Raw genomic sequence first — 24,683 nt, forward strand, 5'->3', positions numbered from 1 at the left:
TTTCAAATGTTGAAAGGCCTAGACAGAGTAGATGTGGAAAAGATAGTGAGGGAGTCTAGGACAAGAGGGCACAGCCTCAGGATAGAGGGGTGTCTATATAAAACAGAGATTTATTACAACAGAGATTAAAACAGAGAAATTTCTTTAGCCAGTGGGTAGTGAATTTGTGGAATTTGTTACCACAGGCAGCTGTGGAGGCCAGGTTGTTGGGTTTATTTAAGGCAGAGCGTGATAGGTTCTTGATTGGACATGGCATCAAAGATTACAGGAAGAAGGCTGGGAATGGGGTTGAGGATGGGAAAAAAATGATCAGCCATGATTGAATGGCGGAACAGTCTCGATGGGCCAAATGGCCTAATTCTGCTCCTCTGACTTATGGCCTTATGTTTTAGCCTTTCATTTCCTAACTTTTTTCCTAGCCCTGTGACCATCTGTGTTCCATCAGCTCTGGGAAAACTTGCAGCTGCATAAAACTTTGGTTAGGCCATGTTGGAGCATTGTGTGCAGTTCTAGATGCTGCATTACAGTAAGGATATGGAAACTTTGGAGAGGACGAAGAAGAGATTCACCAGGATGTACCTTGACTAAAGACAGTAAGCTATAAGGAGACGTTAGACAGACTTGGACTGTTTTCTCTAGACTGTCAGAGGCCGAGGACTCATAACACAGGATTGTCTAAGGTACTAAAAGGCATAAATAGGGTTGATACTTCAAGCTCATTTTCCAGAGAGGACATGACAGATTGTAGAGAACATAGCTATGAAAGGAAAGATGAAAAATTTTAAGGAGATTTATGAAGCAAAACCTCTTCTTACATTAAGAGTACATTATTTATATTTGTATTTGACAGTTAGTTGTCTACTGGTCCTGTTTACAGTTACTGTTCTGTAGATTTGCTAAGTATGTCCACAAAAAAAGGATCTCAGGGCTGTATGTGGTGACATGTATGTCCTTTGATAATAATTTTACTTCAGAATTTGAAGTAAGTATTAAACTTACTTAAGTAAACCATTCTGACTTTAGAAATGTAGAACATAGAAGCTATTATTAATGCTTTTTGAGTTAGTGATTTAGATGCATATCATATTATTACTGAGTTAAGTATTGTATGTAATGAGTTTTTGCTACAACAAGTGTATGGGACATTGGAAAAAAATGTTGAATTTCCCCATGGGGATGAATAAAGTATCTATCTATCTATCTATCTAAAACCTACAGCACAATACAAGCTGTACCAAACATGTTCTTACCTTAGAACTACCTAGGCTTACCCATAGCCCTCTATTTTCCTAAGCTCCATGTACCTATCCAGGAGTCTCTTAAAAGACCCTATCGTATCCGCCTTCACCACAGTCACTGGCAGCCCATTCCACGCACTCACCACTGCGTAAAACATTTACACCTGACATCTCCTCTGTACCTATTTCCAAGCACCTTAAAACTGTGCCCTCTCATGCTAGCCATTCCAGCCCTGGGAAAAAGCCTCTAACTATCCACACAATCAATGCCTCTCATCATCTTATACACCTCTATCAGGTCACCTCTCATCCTCCATCGCTCCAAGGAGAAAAGGCCGAGTTCACTCAACCTATTCTCATAAGCCATGCTCCCCAATCCAGGGAACATCCTTGTAAATCTCCTCTGCACCCTTTCTATGGTTTCCATGTCCTTCCTGTAGTGAGGCGACTAGAACTGAGCACAATACTCCAAGTGGGGTCTGACCAGGGTCCTATATAGCTGCAACATTACCTCTCAGCTCCTAAACTCAATCCCACTATTGATGAAGACCAATACACCGTATGCCTTCTTAACCACACAGTCAATCTGTGCAGCAGCTTTGAGTGTCCTATGGACTCCGACCTCAAGATCCCTTTGATTCTCCACACTGCCAAGTGTCTATATTCTGCCATCATATTTGACCTACCAAAATGAACCACTTCCCACTTGTCTGGGTTGAACTCCATCTGCCACTTCACAGCCCAGTTTTGCATCCTATCAATGTCCTGCTGTAACCTCTGATTGCCCTCCACACTATCCACAACACCCACAACCTTTGTGTCATCAGAAAATTTACTAACCCATCCCTCCACTTCCTCATCCATGTCATTTATAAAAATCACAGAGAGTAGGGGTCCCAGAACAGATCCCTGAGGCACTCCACTGGTCATTGACCTCAATTCAGAACATGACCTGTCTACAACCACTCTTTGCCTTCTGTGGGCAAGCCAGTTCTGGATCCACAAAGCAAAGCCCCCTTGATCCCAAGCCTCCTTACTTTCTCAATAAGCATTGTATGGGGTATCTTATGAAATGCCTTGCTAAAATCCATATACACTACATCTACTGCTCTACCTTCATGAATGTGTTTAGTCCTATTTTATCATGTGCTTCAAGTACCTTGAAACCTCATCTTTAATAATAGACTCCCACCCACTGAGGTCTGGCAAACTGGCCCATAATTTCCTTTTTTTGCCTCCCTTCTTAAAGAGTGGAGTGACATTTGCAATTTTCCAGTCCTTTGGAACCATTCCAGTATATAGTGATTCCTGAAAGATCGCTACTAATGCCACCACAATCTGTTCAGCTACTTGTCTCAGTACCCTGAGGTGTAGTCCATTTTGTCCAGGCGTGTGGCACAGGCAGCAATTCTGAGGTTAGTTACCTGGAGGGCTTGCTTTTCAGCTTTCTACCTAACTCCTTATATTCTCTCTTCAGCACCTCATCACTTTTCCTACCCATGTTGTTGATACCAATATGTAGCATGACTTCTGGCTGTTCACCCTCCACCTTTAATGGACCTGATCTGAGACATCCTTGATCCTCTCCCTCTAATATCTCCTCCTTCGTATTAAGAGGATACAAGATTTTCAGAAGTAATTCAGAGGGGAATAAAATATTAGGGTGATGATATTGGTCACCGAGACCATCAGAGAGAACTACTGATATGTTAGAAAGATCATCAAATGAGACGGCTTACCTTGATCTAAGGAAACAAAAGGCAAACACACAGTTGGGAGTATACTTTAGACATCCAACAGTTCATTACAAATACAAATGCATAGTGTAGGCACATTTCTGACAACTGGAAAAACAGCACTGTGCTAGTTGTGTGGGATTTCAATTACCGGAATATTAGTTGAGATACAAACAGTCAGGTTTAGCATTCCGCAGAACTTCTTCAGTGAGTGTGATGGAGCTAGAAAGCAGCAATCCTGGATTTAGAATTAGCAATGGAAGCTGGGCAGTTGCAAGAGTAATTAGTGGGAGAGCATTTCACGCCAAGATTCTAAAAGTGACAGTGTGTTAATTCTACATCCTTCCCCAGGCTTGTTTCTGCAGCATGAGAGGAGTGGCAGTTTTGATGAGGTTGATCACATCCAGAGAATGTTTTCTCTTGTAGGGTAGAGCAAGGGGACACTTTTTTTTTGGAAAAAAAGACAGGGATAAGTCATTTCTTTTTCCTCTTTCAAAGGGTGAAGGGTCTTTAGTGGAAGCACAGTCTTTAAAAACTTTTATGGAAGAAATAGATAGCAATATGATAATCAAGCAGGTGAAAGATTATAATTAAATATATGGAACGTTACAAACAGATCAGCCACAATCTTATTAAATGGCAGAAAAGGCTAGAAGGACAAGTGTCCTACTCCTATTTCTAATTCAGATGTTTACAGTTTTCTGTAAAAATAGTTTGGAATTATGTTAGCATTTGACAACAATTTAAACTGCAATTAACACATTAGTGTTAACTGGACAATTATTCAGATTTTTATTTTAAACACTTAGAAGGCCTAATTGCCAATTTCTAAATACATTTCATGCTATAGAATACAAAGTCTTAATTGGTTTTTGTAGAAATCAATCATTATTGAAACAAACTAATTATTTGTAGATGTAGTTCTGAGGGAACAAAGCTCATCTTTATTTTTAGCTAATTTTAGTTATAACTCAAGTCCAACAGTAATGAAATTAACATCTATTACTTTGCATTTAAAAAAAACTTTTAAATGTTTAATGCACTATGATAAACAACAGCAAATATTTTTAGTGTTCTATGAACTAAGAAGCTACAAGATACAACATAAAAAAGGCTGTACAATATACTGATTATGACATAGTATGAGATTTATGCAAACCAACATGTATGTTGTTTGCAAGAACCAACTTGTCATTGGATAGCAAGATGCAAGCTGTCACCAGGGTTTGGTTCTGAGTATTTTATGGCTCATCTCACACAATCACTGCTACATACAAGGAATATTGACTCTGTATTGTGAGATATAAAATACCCATTAATAATGAACACTTGCTGTTCATCTTTAGTATTTTATGTACAGTGAGTTCCATTGTGACAAAACCAGGGTATACAAGCGAAGATTAAAAACAGCAAATTGGAATATCTTTATTTCTTATGTAAGACTTCCTTTGCAACTCAAAAAGTTTGATGATATATAATCCCATTTGATGGTTTGTTATCTTGCTATTTCTCATCTTGAGCAAGTTGTTCCTTCCATGGATTCTTGCTTTGAACTAGAGTAATTTTGAAGTTTTTAGATATTTATGCTGATCAGAATAAGAAACTGCATTCCAAGTTGTTAAAATACTATGAAGATCTTCTTAAGTATTTGTTCACTAAACAATCATTTTACCCGACAGACCATTTTTGAACATTGATGAGCACAGAATTGAAGCTTCTCAGGTGAACTTTGTAAGGAAATTCAATGTATGGATCTTTGGTAGATGTCTTAGCAACTTAGGTGAAAGTGTTTTCAACTTTTAACATGGTGAATATTTTGTTAAATGTTCCCTAGGCATAAAGCAAGGTGATAGGTTGGCAGACCGAATACAGGTTGAGTACCCTTTATCTGAAATGCTTGGGGCTGGAAGTGATTTGAACTTCGTACTTTTTCTGATTTTGAAATATATAATGAGATAGCTTGGGATCGCCATTATTTCTGACTCTAAACTTATGTACTACCAGTAAGCAGTCTTTGTCTTACACTTGTTCATCACAAATACATACTTAACAGTAAAAATTATTAAATATTTGTGGTGGCGTGTTGGGGAGGAAGCATTAAGAAGAAGGATGCCTCACGTCTTAATAAGCTGATAAGGAAGGCGGGCTCTGTCGTGGGCAAAGTACTGGAGAGTTTAACATCGGTAGCTGAGCGAAGGGCGCTGAGTAGGCTACGGTCAATTATGGAAAACCCTGAACATCCTCTACATAGCACCATCCAGAGACAGAGAAGCAGTTTCAGCGACAGGTTACTGTCGATGCAATGCTCCTCAGACAGGATGAAGAGGTCAATACTCCCCAATGCCATTAGGCTTTACAATTCAACTGCCAGGACTTAAGAACTTTTTTTAAAGCTATTATTAATGCTTTTTGAGTTAGTGATTTAGATGCATATCATATTATTACTGAGTTAGGTATTGTATGTAATGAGTTTTTGCTACAACAAGTGTATGGGACATTGGAAAAAATGTTGAATTTCCCCATGGGGATGAATAAAGTATCTATCTATCTATCTATCTACAATGAAGATAAGTGTGCAGGGTAATAAAAGCAACACAGCCACATTGGGAGAATACCCAAATCAGCTACTGAACAAACAACGACAGGCTTTCAGTCTCCACCTACAATGCCGTGGATGATCAATAGTTTATAGTACACTATATTTTTATTTTACTTTTTAAGGTTTTATGTAAGGTATAAAAACAAACAGTATGTAGTCTTTGTTCTGGTGTTAGATCTTCATCAGTGACAATCTTGTCAAACTCATCAATGAATTTCTCTGCTGCTTTGTGATCAGCAGATGCTTTATCTTTAAAATTGGTAAAATCTTAAAAATTTTTTATGCTGTGCCTTTTTAAAAAATTCTGCAAACACCCTGCTGAATATTCACAATTACCTTCAATTTTCAGTTCATCATGATAGATTTGTTCTTGATTAGCCAGGCCATCAAAGGGTATGGGGTGAAAGCAGGGGAGTGGGGATGACTGGAAGAATTTGATCAACCCCTTATTGGATGGCGGAGCAAATTCGATGGGCCAAATGGCCTACTTCTGTTCCTATATCTTATGGTCTTATGATAGGTCTTTGCTTGTTTTATGATCAGTATACCATTAAGTGGCACATCTTCACTCCGCCAATGAGGAATTCACTCATTCAATATATACTTAAGAACCGCAATTTTCACTTTATGCAGTGTTTTTCTATTTATTTAAATTAAATTCTGTTCATTTCATCCATGAGGTCACTTCTTAGAATTGTCTGATCTTAGACTTCTCAGACCTACGCATCACCCGGGAACCTTCCAGTGCTTTGTAGAACTATCCATTTATAATGGCATGTCAGCATGCAAAAATATTTTGCATTTTGGAGGTTTTTCTGCTTTGGATTGTCAGGGGTAGTCAACCTGAAGTACTTTAAGTCCGATTGAAGGATAATTTGGATAATTTCATCTGCTCCATACTAGACATGTCACACGAGAGCCTGTTCCTGAACCATTATTTTCAGCCTAAATTTGTTCCTATCATAATGAAATTGAGGCAGAGATAAGCTGAGAATCTGAAGAGATCTTCAACTTTAGAAAACTCTGCACTAAAGCAGCATTGTTGTTGATAAACAGTATCTGCTGATTTTTGTGGCCAACTCTTTATGAGATGAGAACTCTCACTGATGTCGAAGGTGGCAATGTGAATACAGCCAGAGGCTGATATACTCATACAACTTTAGAGCTGATAATTCAAAGGTGAAAAATTTCCCTAACTCCCAAGGCTTTTCATGAAGAATTGCAAAGATTGGCAGTATTTCCAGTGTTTGGCAGCTCTGAAAGCTCCTATATGTAACATAATCAAAATGATACAGGTATTGCAGAATGCAGTGCTGTTAATTGAACCATTAAGTAAAAGCAAAATCTGAGTTTATTTATAAAAAATGATCTGAATTAATCTTGATTAATATGTCCAGGCTAGCACTAACTGCAGTTTATATGATCATATTCCTGGAATAGGTCCAGGTGTTGATAAATATGGCCCGATCAAACTGGCAACTCCACTTAGAAGCAGAACAAGAGATGACACCGAGGAATACAACTCTCCAGCTATTCCTGAATTTGCCTGAATGGGTACAGGTAACATAAACATGGAAAGCTTTTCAGGATGGATATCGTATACATTTCCCTGACATTAAATGTACCTTTGAAAATGTTGTTTTGTAGCAATTGCATCTTCACATCAGCTCCATGCAAAATAACATCGTTGAGAGGGTCAAACACTCATTTTCATAATTAGACTCCCACTATCACAATGCCTAGAGGTATCTCCAGAAGTTACTAAAACAGTCTTCAATTGAAGTTATATAATGCACTAGTGCTTTAATATCCACAACTGGAATTGTAGAATATATATTTTTTATCATAGCTAACATGTCATTTTATTCTTTTCACTTTTAATAAAAATGGATAAAATGAAAATAAGGAATAATATTCTGTTCCATACAACCCGATCCTTGTCCAATATGCAAGGCTCAACACGTTATTAGTTGAAGTTCTGTACAATATGGTGAAGTGCTAGTAGAATGTACACACTCTTGCTTGATGATTAGTAATCACTGGGAAAGAAAACAAAATAATTGGTTATAAATACAAATTACAGCGCCTCTGTCCACTGAAGGTATTATCAGTCACCCAAAATTCAGGGCAAGTTGGAAAAACCCATTGACATTTCCATCGTGCAGAGAATCTGAATCATAATTATTTCATTAAGCAATACAGACTGGTCCCGGGTTGTGCTGAATCTTAGCCATGCCATCAATTAAAAATACATGAATGTGGCACAATCTTTGCACAATCCTCTCAAAATATCACTAATCACTTTTCATTTCTTTAAATGTTTTTAACTTGCAGTAACTATTGTATTGTAAGTAATAAAATAGCCATTTTACCAACAGCAACCTCCCAGCTAGACTATTAATAGAAATGCTTATTGAGGAATAAATATTCCTAGCACACTTTGGCTAACTGACCAGTTCATCCCCAAAGTAGTATACTGATTTTTATTTAGTACCTCCATCCTAAAGCAAGCAAGATTTAATGTCTCATCTGAAAGATGGAATCTGCACTTCCTTGTGCAGCACTGGATAGATAGTCCAGATGTAGATTTTTAAATCTCTGGAGTGGGATCCAGAAACCTCTGACATGAGCAGCACTTCCATAAACTGAGTGACTGCTGGGAAAGATAAATATTCAGGAAATAGGTAGATGGAAATTGGGCAGAAACCCTATTTAAGATTGCAAGCCAGCAGAAGATGTTTAAATGCTATTTTACATGCAAGTCTCTCCTTTAAGACCTAAAAATAGATGGGTGATCATTTGAATAAATAATTCATCATCACATTGTTCAATACATTTAATGATCAATAGTAACATGGGTTACCAGTGAAATAACAAAAACTATTTATTAAAACCTTGATTCAGTTTCAATTTGAGTGATAAGTACTCTAAGCTCAAATAAGAGTTGGAATTTTCTAATCTGCGTATAAGATTTGAAAGATCTTTCTAGTTACTTAGATATTATCCTTATACTCTTGCTGTTGCAGTTATTTTAGAATATTGCCATATTGCATAGAAGGCAAAACAAAAATAAGATTAAAATGCAAGGAGTAATCAATGTCAAGAATCCAGTCAAAATTAATTCCCTATTTTAAAGATAACTGTCCAAAGTTACCATAAAGTTTGATTTTATATATATCTGAATAAATTGAATTACATAAGCCTAGAACTTCTGAGTAACACCCACAAAATGCTGGAGGAACTCAATAGGTCAGGGAGAATAAAGAGTTGATGTTTTGGGCCAAGACCCTTCCTCAGGACTCATTCATGGATTATCAGGATTTCCAGCATCTGCAGAATCTCTTGAGCCTAGAACTTCTGTTACAGAAAATTTAGAATGAAACATGGCTGGGTACTTTGAGGGCGTGTGGATGTTTGATCAGGATTTCTGTGCAAATATCGGCTGGCGAGCATGTGAAGGTGACTTCAAAGAGCAGCAAATATTTGATCGGCACCTATAGTTGAAATTCCTCCATGCAGCAAGGCATGTGAATGCTACAAGCCTTAGGTTGGCCCTTAACCTGAGAACTGAAGCCTACACCAGTATTAGTGATAAAGTCTGTTTCATTTCCCAACTCCTGATGATTTCCTCAGATTCCCTGATGCCTCCCCAAATCACTCTACCTCTCTGATAAAAAAAATCCACCCCATTGGGATCTTTTCCTCAATCATATCTCCTGATCTCTGCCATACCCATGTCTATATGATTGTCCTCCAGATCATCACCTCCTCCTGCCCCCTTCCCTCCTCCACTGTTGCTTTATGAATAGGCTTGTACATGTGATAATGGAGTTGTTCACCAGTCCCCTGCTGGGAAGGATGGGTTTGAGGATCTAGAAAAGCTTTGCACAATGTTTGCATGTTTGTTGTACTGTGAGAAACTGCTGTTTTCACAAGTCAATGGGCATGAATTATCACACAGGCTTAAAAGAAAGTAAAGTTGCGTGCCTAAACTGCCTAGTAAGCTGCCTCGGTTTGCCACAGTACCACAAGTAGTTAACCTGGATCATCTGGTAGATAGACATAGGTGTGCTTTGCTGAAGTTACTACATTGAACAAGGTAAAGAGGTTAAAAACGCCTGCAGAATGAAACATGGTCGGGTACTTTGAGTTGCTGTGGATGTTTTATCAGGATTTCTGTACAAATGGAGGAAAAGGCATAAAAGGCTGGTTGATATAAGAGATAACATGAGAGATCTGTTTGATTTAGGTCCCATTAACCAATTTACTTGTTGCAGGTCATATCTGTGTTGAATAACCAAGGGAGTTTTCACTGTTGGATTGGTTAAGTAAATTTGAAAGGCCATTCCCATAACATGGTTGCAGTCAATCCAAAATGTTCATTGGCAATATCTTCCAGCATACAGGCTTTTAGACAGAATTGTTGATCCATCAGGAATTATATGGTGCATGCTAATTAGCCTCCACTGACGGGAAGGAAAAAGAGTTTGCCAGTAACTGGGCATTTTTCTAAACCTGTGCCCAATGGCATGGGTGTTAATAATGCCCTATTACCGAATACTCCTTGTAACATTACATTCTCTTCACACAACCTCTGCTGAATTACAAGCTGTAGTCAGTACATGGATTCACCCTTTATTTCCAGCACCCTTAGCCAATCCTAAGGCTTTTATCTTTGAAGTTCTTCAATGGGGTCACGGCTGATTGTATCATTAGCACAGTGATGTTTATTTAGTTCCATAGTGTCAATATAAAAGTAAGTGCAGATTGTACTTGAGATTGTCTCAAATAGCCTGAATTAAATCTACTCATTCTACTTCAAATCCTAAATGCCATGCAGTTGAACTAAAGATCAAATGACTTCATAATTCTCCCAAGAATTCTTTTATCAAGGCATTACCTTATGTAACATCTTATTTTATCCATTGCCTTTATATGTTTGTTTGAATTCACTAGATTTGGCCAGCATTTTGCTCATTCCCTTCTTGTACATTTTGAACAAGTCTTGACCTTCTGTTTAACACAATAGGCTCATTTTCAGAAAACGAAGAAATAACTTCGTGGTTCAACTGTTCCTGTTGGAATTAAGGAAGCTTAAGAATGTTACCTTGTGCCAACATCCTGGAATCGGCAGACCATCAGGGCCCTGTGGTGAAGACAGATATGGGAATGTAAGGAAATAATAGATTAACTGACCCTGATGAAGTCACACATTTTCTTTCTAAAACTCTTTATAGGAATCATTTGAAAACCATGCCATTTTCTGAAGACTATCTTTCAGAAAGATGTTTAGATCCTCAAGATAACCAGAAACCACTGAGAGCTGATCCAGCGTGCTTGTAAAGAGATCTGGTATTGGTGTTGCATGAAGTGCTTTGAGAGGCTGGTTATGGCCAGAATTAACTCGTGCCTGAGCAAGGAACTGGACCCATTGTATTATGCCTACTGCAACAACTGGTCTACAGTGGACACAATCTCACTGGCTCTCCGCTCTGCTTTTGAGCACCTAGTCAACAGCAAAACATACATCAGATTGCTGTTTATTGATTACAACTTGATATTCAATACTATAATTCCTTCAATATTAATCATTACATTTCTAAACCTGGGACTCTGTACCTCCCGGTGCAACTGGATCCTCGACTTCCTTATTGGGAGACCACAGTCAGTACAGATCAGTGATGACATCTCCTCTTTACTCACAACACAGGTGCATCTCAAGGATGTGTGGTAAGATCACTGCTTTACTCTCTCTACAATCATGACTGTGTGGCTAAGATAGCTCAAATGTATTCTATAAATTCACAGTGACACCACTGTTGTTAAAATCCTAGGTGTGGACGAGGAACGATCCAGGAGTGAGGCAGATCAGCTGGTTGTGTGGCGTTGCAACAACAACTTTGCATTCAGCGTCAGCAAGACCAAGGAACTGATTGTGGTCTTCAAGAAAGGAAGTTGCATGACCCCCCATCACCCAGGACATGCCCTTTTCTCATTGCTTCCATCAGGATGGAGGTACAGGACGCTGACCCTGTATACATATACATACATACACACGCACACACACTTACTTAAAGGGAGCCTTTTTCTGGTTGGCTGCTGGTGACTAGTGTTCCACAGGGGTCTGTGTTGGGACCCATACTTTTTTACGTTATGTGTCAATGATTTGGATGATGGAATTGATGGCTTTGTTGCAAAGTTTGTAGACGATATGAAGACAGGTGGAGGGGCAGATTGTTTTGAGGAAGTAAAGAGGCTACAGAGGACCTAGACAGATTAGGAGAATGGGCAAAGTAGTGGCAGATGGAATACAGTGTCGGGAAGTGTATGGTCATGCACTTTGATGGAAGAAATGAAAGGGCTGACTATTTCCTAAATGGAGAGAAAATACAAACTCTGAGGTGCAAAGGGACTTGTGAGTTCTTTTCCAGGATTCCCTAAAGGTTAATTTGCAGGTTGAGTCTATGGTGAGGAAGGCAAATGCAAGTTAGCATTCATTTCAAGAGAACCAGAACATAAAAGCAAGGATGTAATGTTGGCATTTTATAAATCACTGTTGCGGCCTCACTTGGAGTATTGTGAGCAGTTTTGGGCCTCTTATCTTAGAAAGGATGTGCTGAAACTGGAGAGGATTCAAAGGAGGTTCATGAAAATGATTCCAGGATTAAGTGGCTTGTCATATGAAGAGTGTTTTGATGGCTCTGGGCCTGTATTTACTGGAATTCAGAAGAGTGTGGGGTGATATAATTGAAAACTATTGAATGGTGAAAGGCCCTTGATAGAATGGATGTGGAGAGGATGTTTCCTATGGTGGGAGAGTCTAAGACACAAACATCAGAATAGAGGGGCGTTGTTTTAGAATGGAGATGAAGAGACATTTCTTTAGCCAGAGAGTGGTGAATCTGTGGAATTTGCTGTCACATGCAGCTGTGAGGTCAAGTCTTTATGTATATTTAAGGCAGAGGTTGATAGATTCTTGATTTGTCGGGGAATAAAGGGATACGGGGAGAAGGCAGGAGACTGGGGCTGAGAGGCAAAATGGATCAGCCATGATGAAATGGTGGAGCAGACTTGAGGGGCAAATGGTCTAATTCTGCTCCCATATCTTACAGTCTTATGATCTTACTGTAATTCACAGGTTTTTTATTATTATGTATGGCTGCAGCAAAATCAACAAATTTCATGACATATGCTGGTGATATTAAACCTGTTTCTGATTCTGTTAAACACATCACATTGTTAGTTGCAGGTGGAAGGTTGCAACGGGAACAGCAATACAGAAGACTATTGAAAGAAATTTGTTCAGCTCCAGCCTGTCGCTGAATCAGCTAAATAAACAGCCAAAAACTTTCAATGCCGCCAGCATTCAGAGACATTCAAAGACCATTTAAGCCATTTAAAATAATTCAAAGATGAATAAAGTTAAATACTTCAATATTTTTAAAAGCACTTAAATAGATTCGTTAATAATAAAAGTTAAGAATATTAATACAAAGCTTGATTACTTGCAGACAGCCTCCTTCAATGATATCAATGGAGAAAATCTCCAGATGCAAGATCTAACCTGGTGAAAATTATTCAGAGAATTGGGCCCAATTCATCCATGCCAACCACGATGGCCATCTGCACTAATCCCATTTTCCCCATATCAAGCCTGCAAACCTCTACTTCTTTCCTATCTAATGCCTTTTAAACATTGTAATTATATCTGGCATCTTGTTCCATATAATTACCACCGTCTGTGTGAAAATCCTGCCCATCAGATCTTTAAATTTCTCCTCTCTCACCTTAAACCTATGCCTTCTAGTCTTAGACTGCCCCACCACAGAAAAAGGATCTACTTACCTAGCTGATTGGGTCCTCGTGATTTTATAAATGTCTATAAATTCACTCCTCAGCTTCCTGTAATTCAATGAGAATAAACTCAACCCATCCATTCTATAAGTACAGGTCTCCATTTCAGGCAACATCCTGGTGAGTATCCTCAGCAGTCTTTCTAATGCTTCCACATGCTTCTTGTAGTGCAGTAACCAGAACTACAGGCAATAATCCAAGTGCAGCCTGACTAACATTTTACAGCTGCAACATGATGTCCCAACTCTGATGCTCAGGTGCCTCAGCATTTGAAGGCAGGCATGCTGAAGGCCTTCCTCATTACCCCGTACTCCTGCATAACCATTTTCAATGAGTATGAACTTGCATTCTGAGGTCTCTTTACATCAACATTCCTAAGGTCTGCTGTTTACTGTATACGTCCTGTTAGTAATTGCTGTCTCAAGGTGCATTACCTCACACTTGTCTGGATCAAGATCCATCTTTCCAAATGATCTATGTTCCTCTGCATCTTTTCATAACTTTCTATGCTGACTACCACTCCACCAATTTTTGTTAGCAAACTAACTAATCAGTCTACCTGCATTATTATCCAATTATATAAAAGACAAAATAGCCATGGTTGTAGCATCAGGCCCTGCAGTACGCTGATGGTTATGGCCAGAAAAACACCCCTCGACCATGACCTTCTTCTTCCCAAAACCAAGCCGATTCTAGATCCAATTTGCCAACACACCTTGGATCTACATGTCCTAATGTTCTGGGCTAGCCTTGGTCGATTTTGAGGTGAGGCAGGAATTGAACTCTCACAATGCTATGGTCCAAGCTGTTAGAAAGTGCAGGATTTAAGTTCTAAGATTACTTCTCTGAGATTCACCTCCTTTTTGATAACTGTTAAAGTTTATCATACCAACCCTTCAGTGTTAAATTTAGCTTAATAATATTCCAGTGACTTGGCTTGGATGTTTCATTCACCCTATAAGCCACCACAAAATTGGCAAATGTAATATACATGGAAACTGTATGCATGTCCTTCATCCAAATAAAGAAACGTTTTAACAGAAATTGTGGACTATTATAGTCAGCACCATTACAGCTAGTAGTATTATTTCCAGATGATAACAATAATAATTCATAAAAACAAGTGTTATTATACTGAAAGAACATACTGTGTAAAATGCAGAAATACTTTTTGAAGATAATGTCAAAACTGAAAGATTATGGCTATAGGCTGGGGCATTTTTCTGTTAAAAAAAACCTTACAGATGACCTAAAATCAATCTTTAAAATAATGTGTGTTTCCACCATGTGGAAGAATTAGGGCCTGCAGAATCAGGATAGTTAATTATAAATCTTTTGGTGAATTAAGGAAAAAGCTTCATTATTCAGATGTTTAAAGTCATTTCTGTTAGACCAAATCACAGCAAGCAACTTAGGTCCTTCATAAAGGAAATTGCATGAGATTACAAGGGAATAGAAGAAAATGCAGAAGACTATAACAGGGAGAAGAGTAATTGGGCTAAATAGCTTATTTTAGTGATAAATACATACATTAGGCAAATTCCATCAGGGAAAAAGACTTGTCAAAACCACTTCCCTTCTAATGGCTTATCTGGCAGAATAGTTAAGAGTGTTATCAATGTTTTACAATACAAACCTTTAAAAAAAAAGTTTTTTTTCCTTCAAACATTATAACTTCCTGAAGGATTTTCAGTAAGAGAGCACAGAAATCACGTACCACTGGACAAGGTTGGTCTAATCCAGGAGGGCCTTGATCTCCCTTCTGTCCCTTGGGCCCTCTTTTGCCTGGATGACTTCTTTCACCCTGTGAAGATAATTGTAGAGTGATCAAGAAATAAAGGACGACTTGTTTGTAATTTAAACTCAATCAAATGTAACATGGATGCTGCTTACTTCAGAATTCATTTATTGACATACACTAAATATGCATATTAATGTCTACTAATGGTTACAGTTTTATTATTTACCGTAATTTGCAGTAGTTGCAGCATATATTATTAAAATGTAGCTCAATTGATAGGGTTTGGACTTGCGTGGAATTGCAGTTTAGTAAACTGACCAATCAAGATTAACTTGCTCTCATACAGCCATAGAGTCAAAGAACACTACAGCACAGAAACAGGCCCTTCAGTCCATCTAGTCCGTGCTGAACTATTAATCTTTCTAGCCCCATTGACCTGCACCTGGACCCTAGCCCTCCATAGCCCCCATCTATGAACCTATCTAAATTTCTCTTAAATGTTCAAATCAAACCTGAATCCCCCACTGGCAGCTCATTCCATACTTTCAACACCCTCTGAGTAAAGAAGTTCATCCTCATGTTCCCAGTAAACATTTCACCCTTAACCTCTCATTCTAGTCGATGATTACTTTTAGAGATTATTTAGGGAACGGTATTTAGTGTTTTCTTTTAAATCAGTATTAATTCAAGTTGTCCTAGTCTTGGTCCTGCATCTGAAAATCAGATCTGATTCCAGCACACAATATCAGCTTACACTCTTGAGACGCAAAACCCAATCTTTCAGATTTTTGTAAAAACTCAATTGCACCATTCAAAATAAAAACTTTTTCCTGCTAATTTTTCATCCATTTTAAGGTCATTGGAGCACTTCTCTGTAAACAAATTAGCTAGGTCATTTCCCTATTTTACAATGGTAAGTGTACTTGAAAAACCCCTCACGGGTTGTGAAGCACATAAGAAAGTCCAAAGTTCATAAACATGGCTTTTTAATTGCAGATTCCTCTTCAAGTTGTAGTTGCACTGTCATTCAGAGCTGTGATGTTATTATCGATTAAAAAAAAACTTATTTTGTAATTAAAGTTATAATTATAATTTATTTTCATTGTATCATTTACCTTGTCTCCTTTTTCACCTCTGTTCCCCTTTTGTCCTCTGGGCCCTGGAAAACCCTGCAATATACGTAATTGTGCAGAATGCTTGAACACGATTAGTCAATATGGCGAATAATATCAGTCACATAACTCTCCGAAATGGAGTCATAGAGCTACAGAGCAAAAATAAGTTGTAATTTAATACAAATGTTCTGAATCTTTATAAATACATGGAGTTTAGATCTTTAAATAGTGGAATGTTTGAATACTGAGATTAAAATTGGAGGTTTTGCTTCAGGAATTTAACACACCAGGCACTTGGCAACTCTAGTCTGCTAATGAAAATGGTAGACACCAACAGATAATATGGAAGTGTTCTCCAGGGTTCAAGCATATGTCTTTGTTTAAGCAATGGCAAACAGATTGCATTGGACTACAGAAAAGTTAGTTAAATAACAAGCTGAGACTGTTTTTCTGGTCACAAAGGAGGTTGATGGGTTATTTTATAGGTTTATAAAATTGAGGTACATAAATAAACTAGATAGTCAGAAACTTTTTTTTGCCAGGGCAGGGTAGTGTAAAACTAGGGGGCATAGGGTTAAGGCGAGAGGGAAAGATTTAAAGGGAATCTGAGGGACAAGTTCTTCACACACAGGATAGTGGGTATAAGGAATGAGCTGCCAGAGGAAGTGGTACAGGCAGATACAGTTATGGTTAAAAGGCGCTTGGACAGATACACGAATAAGAAAGGTTTAGACAGATATGGATTAAATGTAGGCAAATGGGATTAGTATAGATAGATATCTTGGTTGGCATGGACAAATTGGGCTGAAGGGCATGTTTCTGAGCTGTATAACTATAAATCGATAAACTTAAGAAACAAAGTTAATTGAAACAATGCAGCTGGTATTTCCAGAAAATGCAAATTATGTTATGTTTCCCTATCTACTCTCATTTTTTAAAAACATAACTTTTTCCCCTTTTGGACAAAAAACTAACACCAGACTGTGGGGAAGCTTTATTTACGATGGCTTGGTGAAATGCTCTGTGTGCTGAGGTCAAAAGGGAATTCTGACTTTTGGCAAAACACTGACATACTGAATATAAAGTCTCCCTCACAAAAAGATATTCTGTGTCTGTAATAAGGTGAACTGCAGTTTGTTTTTATGAGGATAGCAGCACATCTGAATCTTGTTTGGCAAACCACAGGGAGTCAGTCAGTAAACATTCACTTTGGGTCCTCTATGACATCATGTGAATTAATTATTCTATAACCAGCATCCTCACAACATCTTCCATTATGTACATGTCATAGGAAATATTTTAATTCTTTGCTAGATATATTGTGTCAAAGTGAAAATCTGTACAGTTCCAGGTTTTTGATACAACTCTCTAAAAGAAGTAATTTCAGGTTGTATCGATTTCCAGAATCTGTTTAATTAATAAGCTTGTGTTCCAATTTAATAAATTACTTTAAACATGCAGACAGTATGGGAAAGTATTTAATTGGAGGAGGGCAAATTATAATGAAATTAGGCAGGAACCGGGGAGCATAAATTGGGAACAGATGTACTTGGAAGTGCATGATCAAAATGTAGAGGTTGTTTAGGAAGCACTCTCTGGGGGTTCTGGATTGTTTATCTCATTGAGTCAGGGAAAGGATGGTAGGGTGAAGGAACCATGGTTGACAAAAAATGTAGAAGATCTAGTTCCAGAAGAGGAAGAAGGAAGCTTACTTAAGGTTCAGGAAGCAAGGAACAGACAGGGCTCTGGAGAGTTACAGGGGAGCCAGGAAGGAGCTGAAGAATGGACTTAGGAGAGCTAGAAGAGGTCATGAGAAGGCCTTGGCAAGTAGGATTAAGGAAAACATATGAAGAACAGGATGATGGCCCAAGTGAGGGTTAGGACTATTCGAAGATAATAGAGGAAACATGTGCCTTGAGTTGGAGAAGATTGGGGAGGTCCTTAATGAATACTTTGCCTCAGTATTCATTATCAGTGAGAGGGACCTGGATGATTGTGACTACAATGTAAAATAAGCTGATATGCTTGAACATTCTAACGTTACTCAAAAAAAAAAGATGTGGTATAACTTTTGAAAATAAGTTCTAGTTACGAAGATAGATAAGTCTCCAGGGTGAGACGGGATATACCCCAGGTTACTATGGGAAACAAGGGAAAAGATTATTACACCCTTGGTGATAATCTTTGCATTTTCATTGGTTACAAGAGTAGTACCAAATGAATGGGACATGTTATTCCTTTGTTCAAGAAAGGGAGCAGGATAACCCAGGGCAATATAAACTCAGTGAGTCTTACATCAGTGGTGGGCAAATTATTGGACAGTATTATTAGAGACAGGATTTATGAGTGTTTGGAAAGCATAGTCTGATTAGGGATAGCTGGGCTGAGAAGTGGCAGATGGAGTTCAAACCAGAAATGTGTGAAGTGATTTACTTTGGAAGGTTGAATTTGAAGGTAGAATACAGGATTAATGGCAGGATTCGTAGCAATGTGGAAGAACAGGGGGATCTTGGGATCCACATCCGTAGATCCCTCAATGTTGCCTCACAAGTTGATAGGGTTGTTAAGAAGGCTTATGGTGTGTTGGCCTTCAATAGTCAGGGGACTGAATTCAAGAGCCACGAGGTAATGTTACAACTCTACAAAACCTTTATTAGACCACAATTAGAATATTGTGTTCAGTTCTGGTCACCTCATTACAGCAAGGATGTGGAAGCTTTAGAGAGAGTTTAGAAGAGGATTACCAGGATGATCCTGGACTAGAAGGCATGTCTTATGAAGATAGGTTGAGTGAGCTTGGGCTTTTCTCTTTGGAGGGAAAGAGGACGAGAGGTGACTTACTAAGGGGTACATGATGATAAGAGGCACAGACAGAGTGGATTGCCAGAGACTTTTTCCCAGGGTGGAAATGGCTAAGACAAGGGGACATAATTTTAAGGTGATTGGAGGACACTACGGGTGGGGGGGGGGGGGGGGGATTGTCAGAGGTAAGTTTTTTTTACACAGAGGATGGTGGGTAAGTGGAATGCCCTACCAGGGACATTTAAAGAACTCTTAGACTGGTGCATGGATGAAAGAAAAAAATGAAAGGTTATGTAGGAGGGAAGGGTTAGATTGATCTTAGAGTAGATTAAAAGGTCTTCACAACATTGTAGGCTGAAGGGCCTGTACTGTGCCATAAAGTTGTATTATTTATGCTCTATAGTATAACGTCAAAAGATACTTACATCTAATCCCGGTTCACCCGGTTTTCCCTGCATAAGAGAAAGGAATCAATTGCTAAATTTCAGGGCTAGCTATCTGGTCTTAAAGTTCAAAGTAGATTTATTATAAAAGTACATTTATGTCACCCTATACAAACCTGAGATTCATTTTCTTGTGGGCATTCTCAATAAATCCATAATAGAATAATAACCATAACAGAATCAATGAAAGACCACACCAATTAGGATATTCAACTACTGTGCAAAAGATGACAAACTGCGCAAATACAAAATAAATAAATAAACAAACAAACAAACAAGCAATAAATATTGAGAATATGAGATGAAGAGTCCTTGAAAGTAAGTCTATAGATTGTGGGAACATTTCAGTATGGGACAAGTAAAGTTGAGCAAAGTAATCCTCTTCAGTTCAAGGGCCTGATGTAATAACTGTTCTTGAACATGGTGGTGTGAGTACCTTCTTGAAGGCCTGACCTGGGTGGTGGGGTCCCTGATAATGGAAGCCGCTTTCCTGCAACAACACTCCATACAGACATGCTCAATGGTGGGGAGGGCTTTACCTGTGATGGACTGGGCCATATTTACTTCTTTTTGTAGGATTTTCCACTCAAGGGCATTGGTGTTTCCAGACCAGGCGGTGATGCACCCAGTTAATATACTCTCCACCACACATCTATAGAAGTTTCTCAAAGTTTTAGATGCTTGCTGAACCTTTGCAAACTCCTAAGGAAGTAGAGATGCTGCTGTGCTTTCTTCATCATTACACTTGTGTGCTGGGTCCAGGACAGGTCCTCCAAAATGATAACTCAGAGGAGTTTAAAGTTGCTGACTGTGTCATTTTGCACGTAAGTGTAATTATGAAGATTCTTATTCTTTGCCTCAACAAATTTGCTTTAAAACAGTAAATTTAGCAAGCCTGCATATGTCACAGCTAAAATTAAAGAAACCAACAATCCAGAATACTCACATATATAAGAGCAGGCTCACTACTCAAGCATTCCCAGAGATGGCCTAATTCTAAAATGAAGTTAGTGTTGGGAAAATGATGCTACTGTGCATTAACCTAAGCATCTCCTTATGCACATAGTACCAAATTTTGTGTGATATCGCCTGTGCGAAATATTTTATGGCTTTATGTAATTATTTAGCTCCCAATTCAAGTGTGCCTGATCAAGCTGAACATATCAAAGGAGTTTGCCATTGTGTTCATTTAAAATATTTCCAGATATTAAAGTTTGTATGTGAATTGTGCTGGAAAATAGCACTGAGGTAAAAGGTGAGCCATTAACTCGATCAATGATGGAGCTGGCTTGAGAGGCCCAATGGCTTACTAGAGTCACAGAAAGAGACCCTTCAACCCCTGCCAAACCATTTAAACTGCCTACTCCCTTCCACCTACACTGGGACCATAGCTCTCCATACCCCTTCCATCCATGTACCTATCCAAACTTCTCCTAAACATTAAAATTGGGCTTGCATTCACCACTTGTGCTGGCAGCTCATTCTACACTCTCAGGACCCTCTGAGTGAAGAATTTCCCCCTCATGTTCCCCTTAAACTTTTCACCCTTAACCCATGACCCCTGGTGGTAGTCCCACCCAACCTCAGTGGAAAAAGCCCACTTGCATTTATAACCCAATTTATAACCCTCATAATTTTGTATACTTCTATTCCTGTTCCTGTTTGCAATTTTATTGTTTCTTAATGGCGTCCACTCCTGGGGCAAATTGACCCAAGTTGTCTGTGTCATTTGGTGAAAACTGTAATCGGACTGGAGGTGGAAAAGCCAGTGACATGAACAATCCATGAATGAATGTTTCACTCGTAGTGCTGAAACGATCCGCGAGTACAGCATAGCTACAGCAAAACGGGTAGTGGGGATTATGCCTCGTAAGTGTTGCCACGCTTCCGGTTACGGTTTCAGGAATGAGGGAGAAAATCCACAAACTCCTTACAGGCTGAGCGGGAGTGGAAGGACGCGATGCTAATTGCTGAAAAGCAACAGTTCCGCACCGCCCAAGAAAACTGTTTCCGCCCGGTTTCGAACCGGGGACCTTTCGCGTGTTAGGCGAACGTGATAACCACTACACTACGGAAACAACCACGCCGGTGAAATCCTCTATCAGATAGAGAAATGCAGAAAGGGCACTTGCAACTACTATCTGAACACGACTAAACGCTTCCAGAGGTCAACATCTAGTGAAAGAAAGTTCTTTTTTAAAAGAGGGTTTTGTTGTGTCTTGGGTAGTGTCTAAAGCTGGAGTAAGGTTATGCGGCCTGCAACTATTGATTCAATTTTGCTCACAATGAAAACAGCAGCAGGTCTAGAACAGTGAGGGCAGACGGAGACTTGTCTGACCAGAGAAGAGTTCAGATTGGAAGGAGTGGGAAGCACAAAGATGCAATAATGCAAAGGGGACAGGATGAGCAGTTTATAGTTCTTGTATCCAAGAACTTGAATTCTTACCTTTTCTCCCTTTTGACCAGGGATACCTGGAAGACCCGTGGAACCAGGAGTTCCCTTTAAAAAGGACATGCCACATCATCATTAACTAATTTGTCTCTCATCTTCTACAACTTGCAAAACATTTTTAGGTCACATCATTTATTTACGTTCAGCATTACTAAGAATAATTATTGGATGCCTCCACACTGAGTAACTACATCAAACGGGTAAGAATCTCCCCTTGAAATGCACAGAAAGAAAACTAGACACATTCTGTAAAAGGAATTGTATTAGTCCTTATTATTTAAATATATTGCTCTAAAAGAGAGTTTATAAAAGGTTGAATTTTGCAAATGCTACTGATAATTTTAGTTTCATGTGCATATCTTTAAAATTTATTTGGAAAAATCCTTTTAAGAGCTGGCAGATTTTCCACCTTTACAAGGAGACCTCAAAGCTAGAGTGAGAATCTCCACTGACCAGACAAAATCAGAAGAGACAGCATGGTGGTTGACTAATGTCAGAGAATGGGCCAGGTAATCCAGGTGCCTTTGTGAGTCATATGGTGAAAGTCGAATGTCTGATCTTCCTACTGCCTCATGCTGTGTCCCTGATACACTGATGGTCAGAACTGGCTGACCTTTGTACAAGCAAATGACCTCTACTACAGGCAAAACACTAAGATCTTGCAGACCTTAGCACCTGAACTACGGCAGACCTTGCTGAATGAGACCCTCGGGAAGAACAGAAACTCTCTCATGGTCTGGGACTCCATTGGGAAAGAAAGGTTTTGCTGGAGATAGCTCAGGGAAGTGTAGATCTCCGAAGCAGCTTATACAAAATATGTCTGTAATTTCTGTTTACCGTATAATCCCCGAATCTCTCAATGTGTTTCTTCCCAGCTCTCTGTAAATAATGGAACCTCAAGACCCTTAATTTGTGTTTCCCTCAGGGCTCTGTAGAGATTAAGCTCCAAACCTATTGATGAGACTCTCCTCCAGAACTGTGCATTTATTGTGCACCAGCTCTGTATACAAAATCACTAAACCTTTCAAGGTGTCTCTCTGCACCAGTCATCTGTATACAAATGCCCCAAGCCCTTCAGTGAGTCTCTGCCTTAGTTTTCTATACATGTAACTCAAAATCATTCAATGTGTCTTTCTGAAGATGATTACCTAAAGACAGATCAGTGCACTCAAATCATTTCTGTAACACACAAGGTTTGCCAGACAAGCTGACTGCTCAGCTGTTTTGGGAGTTTGGAAAGGACGTCAAGGGGTGAAGGGACTGCGGATGTCGTGATTGTAAGTATGCAGTCAATAGCAAGTGAGCAGCTGACTAGATGATCTGACTCAACACATTGCTAAGTAGCATCGTACTGGACGACCAGTCAAGAATCTCCCCATAAGAACAGACACAGACTTTTTAGCATGACAAAGAAACACACAGATAAAATTCAACAAGTAAGAATGGGAAAACTAGTCAATAAAAGAATGGCTTTATTTAGTGAAAGACACATGAAACTGCTATAAAACTCGGTTAATCTGGCAGACTTGGGATACTAGAGTTGCTAGATGTCCCAGACAATCAGATAATAGTCTATCATTTCTCAAATGCACATTTCATTCACATTTACTTTAAATCATACATAGCAGAATAGTATTTTTTTGAGTGAACATAAAGAGTATGAAAAAGAGAACCAGACTGATTAGAAGAGAGTGCAGTCAACTGAAGCAAGTAGGTCTCCATTACTTGTGTACCAAGTGCCAATGCACCCCTCGTGACACATCAGTGAAACAATTGAGCCATTGGGGTGGGTGTGCAACGATTGTGTGTTTGATTGAAGGACTGCGCCGGGCAAAGGGAGGTGACCAGTGGATTACATTTTCCCCCGTGTGAGGCTGCAGTATTGAGAATTTCAAGGAAAAATGTCTAATTAGTGTTCCACTTTCATATTGCTCTCAGTCTTCTGTTTCTCCTCATGAGGAGATTATTGTTTAGCTCCTAAATTATTCTCCACCTCCATTCCTCTCCCTTGTGCACCACACCATCATAATTCTCAATATCCTTGTAGGCAAATACTGTTTAGACTTCTGATAGGCCATGATACTGTTTAGGCCATGTCAACACGTGTTAAATGTGCTAAATGCATGCAGTGAAGCATGAAACGTGGCACTGTGCAGATAGATCTGTGTTGGGTGTGAATACGTTACCGTTTGTATGTGCCGACCCATCCTGTCCCAACCCATTCCATTCCACAGAGTTAAAACCCTCTTCACTGAATTAAACTTGCAACTGCTTATGAACCAAAATCATTTTCTGTATTAACTATTCTAACAAAATAATAATATAATGTTTAGATGTTCAGACAAACTTCAGTTTTCCCCATTTATTAAAGAGAGATACTTGTTCACGTACCTGTACACCAGGGAATCCTTTATCACCTTTTTCACCAGCATCACCCCTTTCACCTTTAACACCTTTCAAACCTTGTTCGCCCTAAACAGAAAGCAGAAATAATCTAATTTATTTGCTGCATTAACCAGAGATTTAAAAATAGCAGAACTGTAATTAGGTAACGTTCTTTAGTGATTTTAGGAATGATGCACATCAAGAGTCAGCTTTAGAATAGGAGAGATAAATGTGGACAACCGTAAGAGAATAAGAGTTGGAAATTCAACTGGCTAGTGTGCTCAAAGGTGCCTACTATACTTTGCGTTATTAGTTACT

At 38.9% G+C, this 24,683-nt stretch overlaps 1 protein-coding gene and 1 non-coding gene across 2 annotated transcripts in view; both read right to left on the bottom strand.

Moving 5' to 3' along the window:
* Positions 1–5,537: 5,537 nt before the first annotated feature.
* The window catches only part of LOC140739323 (uncharacterized), a 145,425-nt gene continuing 126,279 nt past the window's right edge, over positions 5,538–24,683 (bottom strand). The window contains exons 12-18 of the mRNA XM_073067506.1: positions 24,372–24,452; positions 21,975–22,028; positions 19,511–19,537; positions 16,284–16,337; positions 15,145–15,231; positions 10,681–10,719; positions 5,538–7,612 (exon numbers count right to left, since the gene is read on the bottom strand). Of these exons, the coding sequence (XP_072923607.1) occupies positions 7,610–7,612; positions 10,681–10,719; positions 15,145–15,231; positions 16,284–16,337; positions 19,511–19,537; positions 21,975–22,028; positions 24,372–24,452 (345 nt within the window). The 3' untranslated portion in view covers positions 5,538–7,609. The remainder of the gene's footprint in view (positions 7,613–10,680; positions 10,720–15,144; positions 15,232–16,283; positions 16,338–19,510; positions 19,538–21,974; positions 22,029–24,371; positions 24,453–24,683) is intronic.
* Positions 21,534–21,606, bottom strand: trnav-aac (transfer RNA valine (anticodon AAC)). Its single transcript has one exon. It is a non-coding gene; the product is annotated as a tRNA-Val (tRNA).

Source organism: Hemitrygon akajei, chromosome 15 (assembly GCF_048418815.1).
Source record: "Hemitrygon akajei chromosome 15, sHemAka1.3, whole genome shotgun sequence".
NCBI lineage: Eukaryota > Metazoa > Chordata > Chondrichthyes > Myliobatiformes > Dasyatidae > Hemitrygon > Hemitrygon akajei.